The sequence below is a fragment of the Oncorhynchus clarkii genome, chromosome 15, assembly GCF_045791955.1.
Source record: "Oncorhynchus clarkii lewisi isolate Uvic-CL-2024 chromosome 15, UVic_Ocla_1.0, whole genome shotgun sequence".
Taxonomy (NCBI): domain Eukaryota; kingdom Metazoa; phylum Chordata; class Actinopteri; order Salmoniformes; family Salmonidae; genus Oncorhynchus; species Oncorhynchus clarkii.
In genome coordinates, this window is record NC_092161.1 from 13,932,032 (window position 1) to 13,955,156 (window position 23,125).

Sequence of the window (23,125 nt, forward strand, 5' to 3'; positions counted from 1 at the left end):
CATGTGTATCAAGAATAGTCCACCACCCAAAGGCACTCCAGCCAACAAACATTAGCAGTAGAATGGCCTGACTGAAGGCCTCCGTGACTTTCAACGTCACTCCGTCATAGGATGCCACCTTTCCAACAAGTCAGTTCGTCAAATTTCTGCCCTGCTAGAGCTGCCCTGGTGCTGTTGTTCTGCCCTGCTAGAGCTGCCCTGGTGCTGTTGTTCTGCCCTGCTAGAGCTGCCCTGGTGCTGTTGTTCTGCCCTGCTAGAGCTGCCCTGGTGCTGTTGTTCTGCCCTGCTAGAGCTGCCCTGGTGCTGTTGTTCTGCCCTGCTAGAGCTGCCCTGGTGCTGTTGTTCTGCCCTGCTAGAGCTGCCCTGGTGCTGTTGTTCTGCCCTGCTAGAGCTGCCCTGGTGCTGTTGTTCTGCCCTGCTAAAGCTGCCCTGGTGCTGTTGTTCTGCCCTGCTAGAGCTGCCCCGGTGCTGTTGTTCTGCCCTGCCAGAGCTGCCCTGGTGCTGTTGTTCTGCCCTGCTAGAGCTGCCCTGGTGCTGTTGTTCTGCCCTGCTAGAGCTGCCCTGGTGCTGTTGTTCTGCCCTGCTAGAGCTGCCCTGGTGCTGTTATTCTGCCCTGCTAGAGCTGCCCTGGTGCTGTTATTCTGCCCTGCTAGAGCTGCCCTGGTGCTGTTATTCTGCCCTGCTAGAGCTGCCCTGGTCAACTGTAAGTGCTGTTATTGTGAAGTGGAAACATCTAGGAGAAACAATGGCTCAGCCACAAAGTGGTAGGCCACACAAGCCCACAGAACGGGACCGCCAAAGGCTGAAGCACGTAGCACGTAAATATCATCTGTCCTCAGTTCCAACGCTCACTACCGAGTTCCAAACTTCCTCTTGAAGCAACGTCAGCACAATGACTGTTCATCGGGAGATTCATGAAATGGTTTTCTATGACTGAGCAGCCGCACACAAGCCTAAGATCCCCATGCGCAATGTGAAGCGTCGACTGGAGTGATGTAAAGCTCGCTGCCATTGGACTCTGGAGCAGTGAAAACACATTGTCTGGAGTGATGAATCACTCTTCACCATCTGGCAGTCCGGCGAACAGACCTGGGTTTGGTGGATGCCAGTAGAACGCTACCTGCCCCAATGCATAGTGCCAACTGTAAAGTTTGGTGGAGGAGGAATAATGGTCCGGGGTTATTTTTCATTGTTCGGGCAACTTAGTTCCAGTAAAATAAATCTTAATGCTACAGCATACAATGTCATTCTAGATGATTCTGTGCTTCCAACTTTGTGGCAACAGTTTGGGGAAGGCCCTTTCCTGTTTCAGCATGACAATGCCCCCATGCACAAAGCAAGGTTCATACAAAAATGGTTTGTCTAGATTGGTGTGGAAGAACTTGACTGGCCTGCACAGAGCCCTAACCTCAACCCCATTGAACACCTTTGGGATGAATTGGAATGCAGACTGCTAGCCAGGCCTAATCACCCAACATCAGTGTCCGACCTCACTGATGCTCTTGTGGCTGAATGGAAGCAATGTTCCAACATTGGAAAGTGGAAAGCCTTCCCAGGAGAGTGGAGGCTGTTGTAGCAGCAATGTTCCAACATCTAGTGGAAAGCCTTCCCAGGAGAGTGGAGGCTGCTCTAGCAGCAATGTTCCAACATCTAGTGGAAAGCCTTTCCAGGAGAGTGGAGGCTGTTATAGCAGCAATGTTCCAACATCTAGTGGAAAGCCTTCCCAGGAGAGTGGAGGCTGTTATAGCAGCAATGTTCCAACATCTAGTGGAAAGCCTTCCCAGGAGAGTGGAGGCTGTTATAGCAGCAATGTTCCAACATCTAGTGGAAAGCCTTCCCAGGAGAGTGGAGGCTGTTATATCAGCAATGGGGGGACCAACTCCATATTGATGCCCATGATTTCGGAATAAGATGTTTGACGAGCAGGTGTCCACATACTTTTGGTCATGTAGTGTATATACAAACACACACACACAGATACACATGTATGCTGGCACGCACACATAATCCTGACCCCCCCCCCCCCTCTCTCCAGTCTTCCCCAGCTGATAGAGATAGTAGGTGGTATTACTGTAACCTCCACTACGTGTGTCCATGAGTTCTCGCGCTTCTTCTGGAGACTCTGCCGTACGTTTGGCAAGATCTTCACGAACACCAAGGTAAGAATGTGTACTGGTCTGCTGTTGGCCTCGTGCTGGACACAATCTGCACTTTCCGATTCATTACATTGGTGCTGACTATAGCGGGGTGTCCTCTCTCTTTCAGGTAAAACCACAGTTCCAGGAGATCCTACGGCTCTCTGAAGAGAATGTTGGTAAGTGGAAGACACACACACACCTTTCGTAAACAATCAGTTTTATTGGGATTAGTAGGATTGGGTGTTTCCTTGTCTCTCCTCATCCTCTGACTATTTCCGAAGTTTAAACGAGCACGTGGTGCCAATACCTCTGCCGTGTGTTTTTGTTTGGGTCTTGTCTTGTGTGCATACCAAATATTCTGTTTTATAAACCTACTGAAGTGGAAATAAGTTACATGTCACTTTCTCCAGTGTTTGTTCTCTCTCTCCTAGATGCTTTAACCGGGAATGCTATTCTCACCAAGGCTACAGTTCCAGTCTATGCTACAGGTGTACTGACATGCTACAATCAGGTAAACAAGTGGGGTTTTGTGCATCGGGACAGTGATCCATCTTTCTAATAACTTGGTCGTTCCACTTTCATATTTTAGGTAGAAATTGTGCATTAATATAGAATTTAAAAAAAAGCCTGTTATATTAAATTAAGTGCTCTTTAGTATAGACCACTTGGAAAATTCAATGAATCAGGTGCTTCTATATGAAGGGAGACTTGCTAAAATGCTAACAGTGCATTATGACACCTGCGTGAATCCTCTGTTACGTCTAGGAAGAATGTAACCCACTCAACCACAACATCTCTCCAAGTTTCACCATCGTTGTCAGGCCCTAGTTATTTTGTTGCTTTGACAAAGTCGTTTCTGAACAGGATTGTTTATTTATTTATGTTATTAATCCCTCTAGCTGTCCCTCATTCTAAGGTCAACCTTGTTGCTTAAACTGAATTCTCCTTTTAATAAGGTGGAACTATTTATTTTTTATTTTATTTTAAAGAGACATTGAACATCTAATAGTTAAATCGTAGTGTAAAAGAAGGTGATCTGGTTCTACTCTTTTTGTCCGATTTCTGCTTCATGGTGGAAAACTGAGTGAGTCCAGTATAACACATCAACACCGTTAGATAGATCGACAGGACAGAAATGTTTGTACAATACAATTAATGTGAAGCTCGTGTTCAATTGCCACTCCCTGTTGCACAAAACAAGTTCCATTTCCCCTGGCTGATTTTAATATTAAATCTTCAATAGTGATTTAACCTTGTGATGTTGGTAAACATGTTTGTTTATTCAGATGAACATGTGCTCTTCATGAATGTTACATTTTGTTGAAATAAACAACAACAAAACAACTGACACTCAGCATAGTCTGTGTGTGTAACGTCTGTGTAATGTGTGTTCCACCAGGATGAGGATCGTAAGCTCCTGGTTGGTTTTCTAGAGGACGTCATGACAACCCTGTCTCTCTCCCACGCCCCTCTGGACAGCCTCAGAGCCTCCTTCATAGAGCTGGGGTAATACACACCTGGACGCACACGGACAGACGCACGGGTGGATGGACGGACACTGACCGGCGCGCGCAAGGACGGACACTGACCGGCGGGCGCGCGAGGACGTACACTGACCGGCGGGCGCGCGAGGACGGACACTGACCGGCGGGCGCGCGAGGACGGACACTGACCGGCGGGCGCGCGAGGACGGACACTGACCGGCGGGCGCGCGAGGACGGACACTGACCGGCGGGCGCGCGAGGACGGACACTGACCGGCGGGCGCGCGAGGACGGACACTGACCGGCGGGCGCGCGAGGACGGACACTGACCGGCGGGCGCGCGAGGACGGACACTGACCGGCGGGCGCGCGAGGACGGACACTGACCGGCGGGCGCGCGAGGACGGACACTGACCGGCGGGCGCGCGAGGACGGACACTGACCGGCGGGCGCGCGAGGACGGACACTGACCGGCGGGCGCGCGAGGACGGACACTGACCGGCGGGCGCGCGAGCGAGGACGGACTCTGACCGGCGGGCGCGCGAGAGAGGACGGACACTGACCGGCGGGCGCGCGAGAGAGGACGGACACTGACCGGCGGGCGCGCGAGAGAGGACGGACACTGACCGGCGGGCGCGCGAGAGAGGACGGACACTGACCGGCGGGCGCGCGAGAGAGGACGGACACTGACCGGCGGGCGCGCGAGAGAGGACGGACACTGACCGGCGGGCGCGCGAGAGAGGACGGACACTGACCGGCGGGCGCGCGAGAGAGGACGGACACTGACCGGCGGGCGCGCGAGAGAGGACGGACACTGACCGGCGGGCGCGCGAGAGAGGACGGACACTGACCGGCGGGCGCGCGAGAGAGGACGGACACTGACCGGCGGGCGCGCGAGAGAGGACGGACACTGACCGGCGGGCGCGCGAGAGAAAAGACGGACACTGACCGGCGCGCGCGCGAGAGAGGACGGACACTGACCGGCGCGCGCGAGAGAGGACGGACACTGACCGGCGCGCGTGAGAGAGAGAGAGGACGGACACTGACCGGCGCGAGAGAGAGGACGGACACTGACCGGCGCGCGCGAGAGAGGACGGGACTGACCGGCGCGCGCGAGAGAGAGGAGCGGGCGGGCGGACAGACACTAGCACGCACGCACAGACAGACAGACAGACAGACAGACAGACAGACGGACACTGACCGGCGGGCGCGCGAGCGAGGACGGACACTGACCGGCGGGCGCGCGAGCGAGGACGGACACTGACCGGCGGGCGCGCGAGAGAGGACGTACACTGACCGGCGGGCGCGCGAGAGAGGACGTACACTGACCGGCGGGCGCGCGAGAGAGGACGGACACTGACCGGCGCGCGCGAGAGAGGACGGACACTGACCGGCGCGAGCGAGAGAGGACGGACACTGACCGGCGGGCGCGCGAGAGAGGACGGACACTGACCGGCGCGCGAGAGAGAGGACGGACACTGACCGGCGCGCGAGAGAGAGGACGGACACTGACCGGCGCGCGAGAGAGAGAGGACGGACACTGACCGGCGCGCGAGAGAGAGAGGACGGACACTGACCGGCGCGCGAGAGAGAGAGGACGGACACTGACCGGCGCGCGCGAGAGAGGACGGACACTGACCGGCGCGCGCGCGAGAGAGAGGAGTGGGCGGGCGGACAGACACGAGCACAGACAGACAGACAGACAGACAGACAGACAGACGCACACACAGACAGACGCACACACAGACAGACGCACACACAGACAGACGCACACACAGACAGACGCACACACAGACAGACGCACACACAGACAGACGCACACACAGACAGACGCACACACAGACAGACGCACACACAGACAGACGCACAGACAGACAATAGTCAGAGATGATGGGTAATACCTTTGAAATATGCAATGTGTATTATTTACTTTGATCTCCCTCTGTCTCTATCTTCTTCCCCTCTCTTTCTAACTCTCCCTCACTCTCCCTCCTCTCACTCTCCCTCCACTCTCCCTCACTCTCCTTCCTCCCTCCCTCCTCTCACTCACCCACTCTCCCTCCTCTCTCCCTCCACTCTCCCTCTCTCCTTCCACTCTCCCTCTCTCCTTCCACTCTCCCTCTCTCCCTCCTCTCTCCTTCCTCTCTCCCTCCTCTCTCCCTCCTCTCTCCCTCCTCTCACTCTCCCTCCACTCTCCCTCCCTCCTTTCTCTCCCTCCTCTCTCTCCCTCCTCCCTTCCTCCTCTCTCCCTCCTCTCTCCCCTCCTTCCATATATCTGTCTCCACCCTCTTTCCTCTCCCTCTCTTTTCCACTCCTCTCCCACATCTCTCTCCCTTCTCCTCTTTCCTCTCTCCATCTCTCTCCCTTCTCCTCTCCTCCTCTCTCCATCTCTCTCCCTTCTCCTCTTTCCTCTCTCCCTCTCTTTTCCACTCCTCCTCTCCCGCATCTCTCTCTCTCTTAGAGCTAACCCAGTGTACCATGAATTGTTACTGACAGTTCTGTGGTATGGCGTGGTCCACACCTCGGCTCTGGTCCGCTGTACCGCTGCATGCATGTTTGAGGTATGACACCCTGCCGCGACACACCACACACACACACGTTAACTCACTGAACAAAAAGCTTTATATTCTAGTGGCTAATATCAGACCATGGATTCTAAAGGGTTTTCAGTTGCATTATGCAACTGGTTTTCCTCCCTGTGTCTTTCCCCTGCAGCAGCCTCTGCTTATTATTGCCTTCCCTTTAATGGCCTGATTTAGATGTAACCCCATCCCAGAGCCAGCCTTGTGAACACATAAGAGGTAGGATCTAGGGAAAAGCCTAGGACTGAAATGGAATAAGACCTAGATAAAATACACTCTTGGTGGAGAGATGTTGCATTCTTCCCCCCCCCTTTACTGTCATAGTGGTATAGACCCCCCCTCCCCCCTTCACTGTCATAGTGGTATAGACCCCCCCCCCTTCACTGTCATAGTGGTATAGACCCCCCCCCCTTCACTGTCATAGTGGTATAGACCCCCCCCCCTCACTGTCATAGTGGTATAGACTCCCCCCTCACTGTCATAGTGGTATAGACCCCCCCCCCCCTTCACTGTCATAGTGGTATTGACCCCCCCCCCCCCCCTTCACTGTCATAGTGGTATTGACCCCCCCCCCCTCCCCCCTTCACTGTCATAGTGGTATATACCCCCCCCTCCCCCCTTCACTGTCATAGTGGTATAGAACCCCCCCCCCCTCCCCCCTTCACTATCATAGTGGTATAGACCCCCCCCCCTCCCCCCTTCACTGTCATAGTTGTATAGACCCCCCCCCCCCCTCCCCCCTTCACTGTCATAGTGGTATAGACCCCCCCCTCCCCCCTTCACTATCATAGTGGTATAGACCCCCCCCCTCCCCCCTTCACTATCATAGTGGTATAGACCCCCCCCCCTCCCCCCTTCACTGTCATAGTGGTATAGACCCCCCCCCTCCCCCCTTCACTGTCATAGTGGTATAGACCCCCCCCCTCCCCCCTTTACTGTCATAGTGGTATAGACCCCCCTCCCCCCTTCACTGTCATAGTGGTATAGACCCCCCCCTCCCCCTTTACTGCCATAGTGGTATAGAACCCCCCCCCCTCCCCCCTTCACTATCATAGTGGTATAGACCCCCCCCCTCCCCCCTTCACTGTCATAGTTGTATAGACCCCCCCCTCCCCCCTTCACTGTCATAGTGGTATAGACCCCCCCCCTCCCCGCTTCACTATCATAGTAGTATAGAACCCCCCCCTCCCCCCTTCACTATCATAGTGGTATAGACCCCCCCCCCTCCCCCCTTCACTGTCATAGTGGTATAGACCCCCCCCCCTCCCCCCTTCACTGTCATAGTGGTATAGACCCCCCCTCTCCCCTTCACTGTCATAGTGGTATAGACCCCCCCCCTCCCCCTTCACTGTCATAGTGGTATAGACCCCCCCCCCTCCCCCTTTACTGTCATAGTGGTATAGACCCCCCCCCCCCCTTCACTGTCATAGTGGTATAGACCCCCCCCCCCTTCACTGTCATAGTGGTATAGACCCCCCCCCTCCCCCCTTTACTGTCATAGTGGTATAGACCCCCCCCCCCCCCCCCCCTCACTGTCGTAGTGGTATAGACACCCCTCTCCCCCTTCACTGTCGTAGTGGTATAGACACCCCCCTTCACTGTCGTAGTGGTATAGACACCCCTCTCCCCCTTCACTGTCGTAGTGGTATAGACACCCCCTTCACTGTCGTAGTGGTATAGACACCCCCCTTCACTGTCATAGTGGTCTAGACCCCCCCTCTCCCCTTCACTGTCATAGTGGTATAGACCCCCCCCCCCTCCCCCCTTCACTGTCATAGTGGTATAGACCCCCCCTCTCCCCTTCACTGTCATAGTGGTATAGACCCCCCCCCTCCCCCTTCACTGTCATAGTGGTATAGACCCCCCCCCCCTCCCCCTTTACTGTCATAGTGGTATAGACCCCCCCCCCCCTTCACTGTCATAGTGGTATAGACCCCCCCCCCCTTCACTGTCATAGTGGTATAGACCCCCCCCCTCCCCCCTTTACTGTCATAGTGGTATAGACCCCCCCCCCCCCCCCCCCTCACTGTCGTAGTGGTATAGACACCCCTCTCCCCCTTCACTGTCGTAGTGGTATAGACACCCCCCTTCACTGTCGTAGTGGTATAGACACCCCTCTCCCCCTTCACTGTCGTAGTGGTATAGACACCCCCTTCACTGTCGTAGTGGTATAGACACCCCCCTTCACTGTCATAGTGGTCTAGACACCCACCTTCTCTGTCATAGTGGTATAGACACCCCCCTTCACTGTCATAGTGGTATAGACACCCCCCCTTCACTGTCATTGTGGTATAGACACCCCCCTTCACTGTCATTGTGGTATAGGCACCCCCCTTCACTGTCATTGTGTTTAAGACACCCCTCTCCCCCCTTCACTGTCTTAGTTGTATAGACACCCCTCTCCCCCCTTCACTGTCATTTTGGTATAGACACCCCCCTCCCCCCTCCCACCATCTCATAGTGTGTGTGCCATGCTGCTACTTCTTGTTGTTTATCACTTTCTTTCTGTTTTTCTTAATCCCCTCCTCCCTCTCTTTCGGCGTGTTGCCATGACACTGCTGGCTCTGTCCATGCCCTGGGCTGTGACATCACTGTGACCTTTCGGCTGTGTTGTCCATTCAGCTGCTGGTGAAGGGGGTGAATGAGACGCTGGTAGCTCAGAGGGTGGTGCCCGCTCTCATCACTCTCTCCAGCGACCCTGAAATGTAAGTTTCCCCCTGCTGCCTGGTCTGGCCACCTTGACCCTACCTCCACCTCACAGGAAGAACCCCACATCATCAGGAGATTTTGATTTGTTTAATAGTTTATTTGATTGGGGCAGACAATCAAAGAGCACAGAATGCGAAACAAATACGACTCAAAGGTAAATAACGTGAACTTGACTGAATTTAACTAAATTGTGTCTCAAACTCAGGGATAGATAGAGACACTGAGGCACTACAGCATGAACCCAGTACAAAGTAGGTGCTCTCTCTAAAAATGCATATTTTCTTTGCTCTGTCAGATGGTTTCAAGTCTGTCTGACTCTGGGTAAAAAAAAAACTCTTCTTTGGGGTTTCTTCCTGTAGAGGTTAAGGTGCGTCACTAACCCACAAGCCGGTCATCACTATATAACCGTGAAAGGACGGAAGTAGGATGCGTTCTAAATATAAAATGTGATTTTTAACACTAACCCAAATTCTTACCTCTAACCTAAACCATTTCATAAGCCCAAACCTTAACTATATTTAATTAATATAAAATATCTAATGTACTGAAGATATAGGTGATTTTGTCCTTTCTGGCATAACCATCTAGTAACTACCCAATCATGTTCGTCGCATCATCTGTCTGCAACACTAACTCAACCCGTTCTCTGATTGGCTGCATTTCGAGGTATCCCAGCATGCTCAGCTGTAATATCTTAACCCCTTTCCTCCTCACCCACTTTTTAGCAGATCCCTCCTCCAACCCTCAGGTCCTGATTGTCTTCACCTCTCTCTCCCTCCTAACCTCTTCCTTCCTCTCTCCCTCCTAACCTTCCTCCCTCTCTTTCTCGTAACCTCTTCCTCCCTCTCTCTCTCGTAACCTCTTCCTCCCTCTCTCTCTCGTAACCTCTTCCTCCCTCTCTCTCTCGTAACCTCTTCCTCCCTCTCTCTCTCGTAACCTCTTCCTCCCTCTCTCTCTCTCGTAACCTCTTCCTCCCTCTCTCTCTCGTAACCTCTTCCTCCCTCCCTCTCTCTCTCGTAACCTCTTCCTCCCTCCCTCTCTCTCTCGTAACCTCTTCCTCCCTCTCTCTCTCTCTCGTAACCTCTTCCTCCCTCTCTCTCTCTCTCGTAACCTCTTCCTCCCTCTCTCTCTCTCTCGTAACCTCTTCCTCCCTCTCTCTCTCTCTCGTAACCTCTTCCTCCCTCTCTCTCTCGTAACCTCTTCCTCCCTCTCTCTCTCTCTCTCGTATCCTCTTGGTTGGTGTTGGTCAGTTTTATATTGTTATTGTCAGAGCTGCACCTTGTAGTGTTTATAAAGCTGAGAGCTGTCTCTATTGTAACTCCTGTCTGGTTTACAGGTCAGTTAGGATCTCTACTATCCCTGCCTTTGGTACCATCATGGAGATGGTCACACACAAAGAGGTACCAACGTCGATATTTACAAACAGATGTTCATGCATGTGTGTAGTATGTACATGTATGTGTGTGTGTGTGTGTGTGTGTACAGTTGAAGTCGGAAGTTTACATACACCTTAGCCAAATTATTTTAAGAATGTGAAATGTCAGAATAATAGTAGAGAGAATGATTTATTTCAGCTTTTATTTCTTTCATCACATTCCCAGTGGGTCAGAAGTTTACATACAGTCGTGGCCAGAAGTTTTGAGAATGACACAAATATTAATTTTCACCAAGTCTGCTGCCTCAGTTTGTATGATGGCAATTTGCATACACTCCAGAATGTTATGAAGAGTGATCAGATGAATTGCAATTAATTGCAAAGTCCCTCTTTGCCATGCAAATTAACTGAATCCCCCAAAAACATTTCCACTGCATTTCAGCCCTGCCACAAAAGGACCAGCTGACATGTCAGTGACTCTCTCGTGAACACAGGTTTGAGTGTTGACGAGGACAAGGCTGGAGATCACTCTGTCATGATGATTGAGTTTTATTTATTTTTTATTTTTATTTAACTAGGCAAGTCAGTTAAGAACAAATTCTTATTTTCAATGACAGCCTAGGAACAGTGGGTTAACTGCCTTGTTCAGGGGAAGAACGACAGATTTGTACCTTGTCAGCTCGGGGATTGGAACTTGCAACCTTTTGGTTACTAGCCCAACGCTCTAGGCTACCCTGCTGCCCCAGGCTGGAAGCTTCAAAAGGAGGGTGGTGCTTGGAATCATTGTTCTTCCTCTGTCAACCATGGTTACCTGCAAGGAAACACGTGCCGTCATCATTGCTTTGCACAAAAGGGCTTCACAGGCAAGGATATTGCTGCCAGTAAGATTGCACCTAAATCAATCATTTATCGGATCATCGAGAACTTCAAGGAGAGCGGTTCAAATGTTGTGAAGAATGCTTCAGGGTGCCCCAAAAAGTCCAGCAAGCGCCAGGACCGTCTCCTAAAGTTGATTCAGCTGCAGGATCGGGGCACCACCAGTACAGAGCTCAGGAATGGCAGCAGGCAGGTGGGAGTGCATCTGCAAGCACAGTGAGGCGAAGACTTTTGGAGGATGGCCTGGTGTCAAGAATGGCAGCAAAGAAGCCACTTCTCTCCAGGAAAATCATCAGGGACAGACTGATATTCTGGGAAAAGGTACAGGGATTGGACTGCTGAGGACTGAGGTAAAGTCATTTTCTCCTTTCCGATTGTTTGGGGCATCCGGAAAAAAGCTTGTCCAGAGAAGGCAAGGTGAGCACTACCATCAGTCTTGTGTCATGCCGACAATAAAGCATCCCGAGGCCATTCATGTGTGGGGTTGCTTCTCAGCCAAGGGAGTGGGCTCACTCACACTTTTGCCTAGGAACACAGCCATGATTAAAGAATGGTACCAACATATCCTCCAAGAGCAACTTCTCCCAACTATCCAGGAACAGTTTGGTGACGAACAATGCCTTTTCCAGCATGATGGAGCACCTTGCCATAAGGGAAAAGTGATAAGTAAGTGGCTTGGGGAACAAAACATTGATATTTTGGGTCCATGGTCAGGAAACTCCCCAGACCTTAATCCCATTGAGAATTTGTGGTCAATCCTCAAGAGGCTGGTGGACAAACAAAAACCCACAAATTCTGACAAACTCCAAGCATTGATTATGCAAGAATGGGCTGCCATCAGTCAGGATGTGGCCCAGAAGTTAATTGACAGCATGCCAGGGCGGATTGCAGAGGTCTTGAAAAGGAATGGTCAACACTGCAAATATTGACTCTTTGCATCAACTACATGTAATTGTCAATAAAAGCCTTTGACACTTATGAAATGCTTGTTAATATACTTCAGTATTCCATAGTAACATCTGACAAAAAATATCTAACGACACTGAAGCAGCAAACTTTGTGGAAATTAATGTTTGTGTCATTCTCAAAACGTTTGGCCACGACTGTACACACAATTAGTATTTGGTAGCATTGCCTTTAAATTTTTTAACTTGGGTCAAGTGTTTCGGGTAGCCTTCCACAAGCTTCCAACAATAAGTTGGGTGGATTTTGGCACATTCCTTCTGACAGAGCGAGTCAGTTTTGTAGGCCCCCTTGCTCGTACACACTTTTTCAGTTCTGCCCACAAATATTCAATATGATTGAGGTCAGGGCTTTGAGATGGCCACTCCAATACCTTGACTTTGTTTTCCTTAAGCCATTTTGCTCAACTTTGGAAGTATGCTTGGGGTCATTGTCCATTTGGAAGAACCATTTGCGACCAAGCTTTAACTTCCTGACTGATGTCTTGAGATGTTGCTTCAATGTATACACATAATTTTCCTCCCTCATGATGCCATCTATTTTGTGAAGTGCACCAGTCCCTGCTTCAGCAAAGAACCCCCACAACATGATGCTGCCACCCCCGTGCTTTACGGTTGGGATGGTGTTCTTTGGCTTGCAAGCATCCTCCTTTTTCCTCCAAACTATAGCCAAACAGTTCTATTTTTGTTTCATCAGACCAGAGGACATTTCTACAAAAAGTACAATCTTTGTCCCCATGTGCAGTTGCAAACCGTAGTCTGGCATTTTTATGGCAGTTTTGGAGCAGTGGCTTCTTCCTTGCTGAGCGGCCTTTCAGGTTACTTCGATATAGGACTCGTTTTACTGTGGATTTAGATACTTTTGTACCTGTTTCCTCCAGCATCTTCACAAGGTCCTTTGCTGTTGTTCTGGGATTGATTTGCACTTTTCTCACCGAAGTACATTCAACTCTAGGAGACAGAACGCGTCTCCTTCCTGAGCGGTATGACATCTGCATGGTCCCATAGTGTTTATACTTGCGTATTGTTGTTGTACTATTGTTTGTACAGATGAACGTGGTACCTTCAGGCTTTTGGAAATGGCTTCCAATGATGAACCAGACTTGTGGAGGTCAACATTTTTTTTCTGAGGTCTTGGCTGATTTCTTTTGATTTTCCCATGATGTCAACCAAAGAGGCACTGCGTTTTATATATATATATATGGAAGTTTATATGTAGATATATACAATACTTATTTTCCACTAAAATTTGCAAATAAGTTCATAAAAAATCCTACAATGTGATTTTCTGGATTTTTTTTCTCTCATTTTGTCTGTCATAGTTGAAGTGTACCTATGATGAAAATTACAGGCCTCTCATCTTTTTAAGTGGGAGAACTTGCACAATTGGTGGCTGACTAAATACTTTTTGCCCCACTGTATATATATGACTGTGTGTGTGTATATATGACTCTATGTATATATGAATGTATGTGTGTGTATATATATATATATATAGACTGTGTGTGTATATACACTGCTCAAAAAAATAAAGAGAACACTTAAACAACACAATGTAACTCCAAGTCAATCACACTTCTGTGAAATCAAACTGTCCACTTAGGAAGCAACACTGATTGACAATAAATTCCACATGATGTTGTGCAAATGGAATAGACACCAGGTGAAAATTATAGGCATTTAGCAAGACATCCCCAATAAAGGAGTGGTTCTGCAGGTGGGGACCACAGACCACTTCTCAGTTCCTATGCTTCCTGGCGGATGTTTTGGTCACTTTTGAATGCTGGCGGTGCTTTCACTCTAGTGGTAGCATGAGACGGAGTCTACAACCCACACAAGTGCCTCAGGTAGTGCAGCTCATCCAGGATGGCACATCAATGCGAGATGTGGCAAGAAGGTTTGCTGTGTCTGTCAGCGTAGTGTCCAGAGCATGGAGGCGCTACCAGGAGACAGGCCAGTACATCAGGAGATGTGGAGGAGGCCGTAGGAGGGTAACAACCCAGCAGCAGGACCGCTACCTCCGCCTTTGTGCAAGGAGGAGCAGGAGGAGCTCTGCCAGAGCCCTGCAAAATGACCTCCAGCAGGCCACAAATGTGCATGTGTCAGCTCAAACGGTCAGAAACAGACTCCATGAGGGTGGTATGAGGGCCCGACGTCCACAGGTGGGGGTTGTGCTTACAGCCCAACACCGTGCAGGACGTTTGGCATTTGCCAGAGAACACCAAGATTGGCAAATTCACCACTGGCGCCCTGTGCTCTTCACAGATGAAAGCAGGTTCACACTGAGCACATGTGACAGTCTGGAGACGCCGTGGAGAACGTTCTGCTGCCTGCAACATCCTCCAGCATGACCGGTTTGGCGGTGGGTCAGTCATGGTGTGGGGTGGTATTTCTTTGGGGGGCCGCACAGCCCTCCATGTGCTCGCCAGAGGTAGCCTGACTGCCATTAGGTGAGATGAGATCCTCAGACCCCTTGTGAGACCATATGCTGGTGTGATTGGCCCTGGGTTCCTCCTAATGCAAGACAATGCTAGACCTCATGTGGCTGGAGTGTGTCAGCAGTTCCTGCAAGAGGAAGGCATTGATGCTATGGACTAGCCCGCCCGTTCCCCAGACCTGAATCCAATTGAGCACATCTGGGACATCATGTCTCGCTCCATCCACCAACGCCACGTTGCACCACAGACTGTCCAGGAGTTGGCAGATGCTTTAGTCCAGGTCTGGGAGGAGATCCCTCAGGAGACCATCCGCCACCTCATCAGGAGCATGCCCAGGCGTTGTAGGGAGGTTATACAGGCACGTGGAGGCCACACACACTACTGGGCCTCATTTTGACTTGTTTTAAGGACATTACATCAAAGTTGGATCAGCCTGTAGTGTGGTTTTCCACTTTAATTTTGAGTGTGACTCCAAATCCAGACCTCCATGGGTTGATACATTTGATTTCCATTGATAATTTTTGTGTGATTTTTGTTGTCAGCACATTCAACTATGTAAAGAAAAAAGTATTTTTAATAAGAATATTTAATTCATTCAGATCTAGGATGTGTTATTTTAGTGTTACCTTTATATTTTGGAGCAGTGTAAATGACTGTATGTGTGTGTATGTGTGTGTGTGTGTATGTATATATATATATATATATATATATATATATATATATATATATATATATATATATATATATATTATACATGACTGTGTGTATATTCATGTGTTTGTATGTACCAGCTATTGGAGCGTGTGAAGATGCAGCTGCCGTCGTTCCTGGAGGACCCACAGTACCAGGACCAACACTCTCTACACATGGAGATCATCAGGACCTTTGGCCGGGTCGGACCCAACACTGAGCCACGCTTCAGAGACGAGTGTCAGTACTGTCACACACTAATGCAAAGGCACACACAAAAAAAGTGGCACACACACACACACACACACACACACACAGAGTAATAGTGTGTTTTTCATCTTTCAGTTGTGCTCCCCCACCTCCACAAGCTGGCGTTGGATAACAACTCCCAGACTACAGAGAGGAAGAGGATAGACATCGCTACTCAGCTGTTTGAGGCCTACAGCGCTCTCTCATGCTGCTGTGTCCTTCACCTTCTGTACCACCAACGTGTGTGTGTGTGTGTCCTGCTACGGTGTGTTCAAAACTTAGCTCACCCTTTATTCATTGTTGAGGCAAACAGCTACATGTACCAAGTTGAGTAACTTTTTTTAATGTAACTTTTTTTAGAGCCGTTTCTCAGATTCTGTCTTTGGAATAACACGACCTAGGTCAAGACTAGGTTACTGTAGTCAGACTAGGTTACTGTAGTCAGACTAGGTTACTGTAGTCAGACTAGGTTACTGTAGTCAGACTAGGTTACTGTAGTCAGACTAGGTTACTGTAGTCAGCCTCGGTTACTGTAGTCAGACTCGGTTACTGTAGTCAGCCTCGGTTACTGTAGTCAGACTCGGTTACTGTAGTCAGACTCGGTTACTGTAGTCAGACTCGGTTACTGTAGTCAGACTCGGTTGCTGTAGTCAGACTCGGTTGCTGTAGTCAGACTCGGTTGCTGTAGTCAGACTAGGTTGCTGTAGTCAGACTAGGTTGCTGTAGTCAGACTAGGTTGCTGTAGTCAGACTAGGTTGCTGTAGTCAGACTAGGTTGCTGTAGTCAGACTAGGTTGCTGTAGTCACACTAGGTTGCTGTAGTCAGCCTAGGTTGCTGTAGTCAGCCTAGGTTGCTGTAGTCAGCCTAGGTTACTGTAGTCAGACTAGGTTACTGTAGTCAGTGGGTCCTATGCGACAGGGGGTTAAAAGTTCACTATTTGTGGTTCTGGGCTTAACTTACCCTGCCCTGTTTTGTTATTTATATATATATAAATATATGGTTGACATCAGCTAGAAAAGTTTGAAGGCACGCAAACATACAGCTATAATAGAAAATTATTTCTATGTTTGTGTGCCTTCAAACTTTTCTAGCTGATGTCAACCATTTTATCTATGCTAAAGGTCTTTAGTCTTTGGCATCAGCTTTGATCTTTGTATATGTGTGACAGAGGTGTGTGTGTGTGTGTGTGTGTGTGTGTGTGTGTGTGTGTGTGTGTGTGTGTGTGTGTGTGTGTGTGTGTGGTGGTAGCCTATCCCATTGGTGAGTGGAAAAAGGAACATAAACTCTCTCTGTTTTGGCACTGTAGGCTAATTACAGGGTTGACTGAGAGAGAGGGAGGGAGTTAGAGACAGACCACAGCCCACAGAGAGAAGGAGCGCGAGAGAGAGAGAAAGAGACCACAGCCCACCTTAGAGAGGGAGAAGCCAGGAGAGAAAATGAGAGAGGGAGAGCTGGCTCCAAGCCTTTGGTCAGAGTTCCCAGCATAGGGCTCAGTGCGTGGGCATGCATGCACGTCCTTCCCTGAATGTGTTCCCAAAATGGTGTGGTTCCACAAGGGCATATTTCACAGCTCAGAGACCTCCCTAACCTCCTCTTTGGTGACTTTCATACACCCTTACCCACCACCCACCCATCACATACCCACCACCTGGTGACCTTCATACACCCACACCCACCCACTACCCACCCAGCTGGCTGAGGCTTGGTACCAAGCCTCAACCAGCTGTCTGAGGCTTGGTACTGTGTGATTATAGCAGGTTATACTGGGGGTCTCATGTAGCTTTGGTCACAGTGGCAAAACCCCTGACAGATCACTCACTATCAGAGTCTGAGGCTGTGACATCATCAGTGTGCGACGAGCCAGTGGAAGTGCTGTGGCCCTCTGGGTAATGTAGTCATGTACCATCCTCACGAATCTTACCTACTTGTGTTAGTGTGTGGTTGTCAAGTGTTCACTGTTGTTAAACTCTGTGTGCTGTAAGTGTTCAGTTGGTCAGTAGGTTTTGTAAAACTGTGTTGGTGTCTGGTTGTCCAATATTAGTGTAGTTCAACTCTGTGTTAGTCATCAGTTGTCTAGTAAAACATTTATTTCAACTCTGTTAGTGTTTGGTTGTCCAATATGTGTTGTTAAACCCCTGTGTTAGTATTTAGATGTCTGGTAAGTTTTTTTCAACTCTGTTAGTGTTTGGTTGTCCTCTCCTTGACTTCCTGTTCCAGTCATCTCAGAGGAGGTTATGGTGAATCACTTCCTGCCTGGACTGAGGTGTCTGAGGGCGGACATGGAACAGCTATCTCCTGAACACGAGGTACACACGCACTCTCACATTGACCATACAGTAGCTCTTCCAAACTCCATCAACTGACCTGTTTCCCATGCCAGCTAAAGACCAGCTGATTCCCTGTCCCAGACCACTCACCACACAGCGTGATGTTGTCTCCAGAAGGGAGACTCACCAGGCATACTTTCCACAGCACAGCAATCTGGCATATTTTCCGCTGTGTGTCTTGTTGCAGGTGATCCTGAGCTCCATGATCAAGGAGGGGGAAACCAAGGTAGAGAACAGAGGGATCGGACAGGCTGAGGGGTGAGTACTAACACACACCATTAAAACAGCGCCCATGTGTCTGTGTGCTATGTCAGAGCATTCAAAACACACACACACACACACTTTCCTAGGAGGAGGGGAGTTTAGGGAGGAGTACAGCTGTAGTGTGGGTGATAGGAAGAGGGGAGTTTAGGGAGGAGTACAGCCGTAGTGTGGGTGATAGGAGGAGGGGAGTTTAGGGAGGTGTAGAGCCGTAGTGTGGATGAGGGGAGTTTAGGGAGGTGTACAGCCGAAGTGTGGGTGATAGGAGGAGGGGAGTTTAGGGAGGTGTACAGCTGTAGTGTGGGTGATAGGAGGAGGGGAGTTTAGGGATGAGTACAGCCGTAGTGTGGGTGAGGGGAGGAGGGGAGTTTAGGGAGGAGTACAGCCGTAGTGTGGGTGATAGGAGGAGGGGAGTTTAGGGAGGAGTACAGCCGTAGTGTGGGTGATAGGATGAGGGGAGTTTAGGGAGGAGTACAGCCGTAGTGTGGGTGAGAGGAGGAGGAATGTGTGTGCATCAACATTTCAACATTTGAACTCTGAGGCTGTAGCCTACCAACACACACACAATAGTTTTCTGCCTTAATTGTTTTTAGGCTCTTTTTCTCTTCAAAGAATGTCATCATCATGTCATAATGCACAGTGTCAGAGACAACAGTTATAACTAGAATCTCTGTCATAATGCACAGTGTCAGAGACAACAGTTATAACTAGAATCTCTGTCATAATGCACAGTGTCAGAGACAACAGTTATAACTAGAATCTCTGTCATAATGCACAGTGTCAGAGACAACAGTTATAACTAGAATCTCTGTCATCATAATGCACAGTGTCAGAGACAACAGTTATAACTAGAATCTCTGTCATCGTAATGCACAGTGTCAGAGACAACAGTTATAACTAGAATCTCTGTCATCGTAATGCACAGTGTCAGAGACAACAGTGATGTCTAATGACAGGATCCATCCCCGATATGGGCTTGTTTTATCACGTCTCTCAACAAGCATGTTACGACTAAGCAGCTCAACTCCAGCATTTTACGGTGGCTCATAACTTTCATTCCAGTATTGACCATATGTCGTTGTGATGTTGTTACTGCGTCCTATCTGCTGTTGTTCAACCCCAGTTAGGCAGAGAGGGAGAAAAAGAGGAACTCTCTTAACTGTCAGTCAGTAGAGAACAGAAGGAACTTTTATCGTTAACACTCAAGCAACTGTTTTTCCCAGTCTAGTTATATGGTCACATGGTCAAGGCAAAGAAATGAGAATGTTATAATCGGACAGTTAACAGCAACACCTCTCTGAATAGGATGTTTAGGGAGACCAAGAATATTGAGATTATATACAAAACATTCTAGATGAATGATAGCCTGTAAAAACCATTCAGTGTACCTATGTAATAATTTCCCATTCTTCAGGCTATCTACAGTCAGCTCCAAATATATTGTTTTGGTACTCTGAAGTGATACATTATGACTATGAGGTTGAAGTGCGGACTAGCAGCTTTAATTCGAGGGTATTTTCATCCATATCGGGTGAAAAATGTAGAAATTACAGAACTTTTTGTACACAGGCCCCCCCATTTTAGGGGTCCAAAAGTATTGGGACAAATTCACTTGTGTATGAAAGAAGTCAAAAGTTAAGAATTTGTTCCCATATTCCTCCTAGAGTGCAATGATTACATTATTTTGGAGTCACTTTTATTGTAAATAAGAATGAAATATGTTTCTTAACACTTTTACATTAATGTGGATGGTACCATGATTACGGATAGTCCTGAATAATGAGTGAGAAAGTTAGACCCACAAATATCATACCCCCCAAGACATGCTGACCTCCCCTGTAATTGTAATGGTGAGAGGTTAGCATGTATTTGGGGTGTGATTATAAAATGCTAACCTCCCCTGTTATTGTAGTGGTGAGAGGTTAGCATGTATTTGGGGTGTGATTATAAAATGCTAACCTCCCCTGTTATTGTAGTGGTGAGAGGTTAGCATGTATTTGGGGTGTGATTATAAAATGCTAACCTCCCCTGTTATTGTAGTGGTGAGAGGTTAGCATGTATTTGGGGTGTGATTATAAAATGCTAACCTCCCCTGTTATTGTAATGGTGAGAGGTTAGCATGTATTTGGGGTAGGATATTTGTGCGTCTAACTTTCTCATACAAAACATTAGGAACACCTGCTCTTTCCATGACAGACTGACCAGGTGAATCCAGGTGGAAACTGTGATCCGTTATTGATGTCACTTGTTAAATCCACTTCAATTCGTGTAGATGAAGTGGAGGAGACAGGTTAAATATGGATTTTTAAGCCTTGAGACATGGATTGTGTACGAGTGCCATTCAGAGGGTGAATGGGCAAGACAAGAGATTTAAGTACCTTTTGAATGGGGTGTGTCAAGAACTGCAACGCTGCTGGGATTTTTAAACTCAACAGTTTCCCGTGTGTATCAAAAAAGGTCCACCACCCAAAGGACATCCAGCCAACTTGACACAACTGTGGGAAGCATTGGATTCAACATGGGCCAGCATCCCTATGGAACGCTTTCGACACCTTGTAGAGTCGATGCCCCGACGAATTGAGGCTCTTCCGAGAGCAAAAAAAGAGTGGGGGGTCCTCAATATTAGGAATGTGTTCTTAATGTTTGGTATACGCCATGCATAATCTATCCCATTGTGCACTATATCATCTAAACTCAGCAAAAACATTAACAGCCCTTTTTCAGGACCCTGTCTTTCAAAGATAATTCGTAAAAATCCAAATAACTTCACAGATCTTCATTGTAAAGTGTTTAAACACTGTTTCCCATGCTTGTTCAATGAACCATAAACAATTAATGTACATGCATCTGTGGAACGGTCATTAAGACACTAACAGTTTACAGACGTTAGGCAATTAAGGTCACAGTTATGAAAACTTAGGACACTAAAGAGGCCTTTCTACTCACCCTCGAATCCAACAGGTCCCAGACGTGCTCTGTGGGATTGAGATCCGGGCTCTTCACTGGCCATGGCAGAACACTGACATTCCTGTCTTGCAGTAAATCACGCACAGAATGAGCAGTATGGCTGGTGGCATTGTCATGCTGGAGAGTCATGTCAGGATGAGCCTGCAGGAAGGGTACCACATGAGGGAGGAGGATGTCTTCCCTGTAACGCACAGCGGTGATATTGCCTGTAATGACAACAAGCTCAGTCCGATGATGCTGTGACACACCGCCCCAGACCATGACGGACCCTCCACCTCCAAATCGATCCCTCTCCAGAGTACAGGCCTCGGTGTAACGCTCATTCCTTTGATGATAAACGCGAATCCGACCATCTCCCCTGGTGAGAGAAAACCTTGACTCTTCAGTGAAGAGCACTTTTTGACAGTCCTGTCTGGTCCAGCGACGGTGGGTTTGTGCCCATATGCGACGTTGCTGCCGGTGATGTCTGGTGAGGACCTACCTTACAACAGGCCTACAAGCCCTCAGTCCAGCCTCTCTCAGCCTTTTGCGGACAGTCTGAGCGCTGATGGAGGGGTTGTGTGTTCAGGGGGGTAACTCGGGCAGTTGTTGTTGCCATCCTGTACCTGTCCCGCAGGTGTGGTGTTTGGATGTACCGATCCTGTGCAGGTGTTGTTACACGTGGTCTGGCGCTGCGAGGACGATTAGCTGTCCGTCCTGTCTCCCTGTAGCCCTGTCTGATGCATCTCACAGTACGGACATTGCAATGTATTGCCCTGGCCACATCTGCAGTCCTCATGCCTCCTTGCAGCATGACTAAGGCACATTCACACAGATGAGCAGGGACCCTGGGCAACTTTCTTTTGGTGTTTTTCAGAGTCAGTAGAAAGGCCTCTTTAGTGTCCTAACTTTTCATAACTGTGACCTTAATTGCCTACCGTCTGTAAGCTGTTAGTGTCTTAATGACCGTTCCACAGATGCATGTACATTAATTGTTTATGGTTCATTGAACAAGCATGGGAAACAGAGTTTAAACCCTTTACAATGAAGATCTGTGAAGTTATTTGGATTTTTACGAATTATCTTTGAAAGACAGGGTCCTGAAAAATTTACATTTATTTTTTGCTTAGTTTGTAATCTACAGTATATACCAGTGTGCAGTATATAATATAATCTATATCCCAGTGTACACTATATAAAAAAATCTATATCCCAGTGTACACTATATAATATAATCTATATCCACGTGTACACTATATTATATATCCCATTGTACAGGCTATCATCAATATAACCATATTGTGTATCTGTGGACCAATGATGATGCTATGTTTAACCGCTAATACATATTTACATGTGTTCAAACTGTGTGTTGCTGTAGATCTGTGTCCATCGCTGCCACTCTGGTTGGGGAAGACGCCAAGACCAAGTTCCTGAGTAAGATGGGTCAGCTGACCACGTCCGGCGCCATGCTGGCCAACGTTTTCCAGAGAAAGAAGTGATCCTTCTTCCACCGCCGAACCTCCTAGCAGCAAGCATACTACATATCCCATGAGCCTCCATTGTCTGGGAGCGTCAGCCCAGGCTCCAACGATGGGCCAGGTCAGGGTCTCTGCTCGAACGCCTTCTGAATGCATCCTTCACTCCTCCCTGACTGGACAGGGGACAGCACTGAGCCATAGGAAGGAAGGGTGCCCTTTTTTACATATTTGATCAGGTCCAGGGTGTATGTCAATAGTCTGAAGTGGTTTCCTCTCCTCGTCTCAAGGAGAGAAATTAATTATTATACTATTGAGATGCAGCCACTAAGATTTGGCCAACTGGGTTTGTTCTAGAATTTTTACAGATGCAATGTTGTCACCAAAAGCTTTCTGAACATTCCAGTCCAGTTAGAATTTTAGTGGCGTTCTTTGTCAGAATGTGATTGTTCCGGAACCTTTGTGTCAACATGGAGAGGAGTAGCTAACTAACTGACGTCTGTATGTTCATGGCTCTGGCGAATTGCCTACTTGAAGTCAAAATCGTCTGCCTTTTATTTAATCACGTCTCTCGTTGTTTTGATATTTTATGAATGATTTAAGACTTAATTC

General features: G+C 48.6%; 1 protein-coding gene across 2 annotated transcripts in view; it reads left to right on the forward strand.

Moving 5' to 3' along the window:
* LOC139366920 (RAB11-binding protein RELCH homolog) overlaps positions 1-23,125 on the forward strand; it is a 64,727-nt gene that overhangs the window by 41,408 nt on the left and 194 nt on the right. For both annotated transcript variants that reach the window (XM_071104674.1, XM_071104675.1), the window contains exons 19-30: positions 2,036-2,159; positions 2,266-2,314; positions 2,570-2,649; positions 3,538-3,644; positions 6,082-6,181; positions 8,825-8,907; positions 10,248-10,311; positions 15,354-15,492; positions 15,598-15,714; positions 17,719-17,807; positions 18,016-18,086; positions 22,417-23,125. The exon at positions 22,417-23,125 is cut by the window's right edge and continues 194 nt beyond it. In XM_071104674.1, the coding sequence (XP_070960775.1) occupies positions 2,036-2,159; positions 2,266-2,314; positions 2,570-2,649; positions 3,538-3,644; positions 6,082-6,181; positions 8,825-8,907; positions 10,248-10,311; positions 15,354-15,492; positions 15,598-15,714; positions 17,719-17,807; positions 18,016-18,086; positions 22,417-22,537 (1,144 nt within the window). In that variant the 3' untranslated portion in view covers positions 22,538-23,125. The remainder of the gene's footprint in view (positions 1-2,035; positions 2,160-2,265; positions 2,315-2,569; positions 2,650-3,537; positions 3,645-6,081; positions 6,182-8,824; positions 8,908-10,247; positions 10,312-15,353; positions 15,493-15,597; positions 15,715-17,718; positions 17,808-18,015; positions 18,087-22,416) is intronic.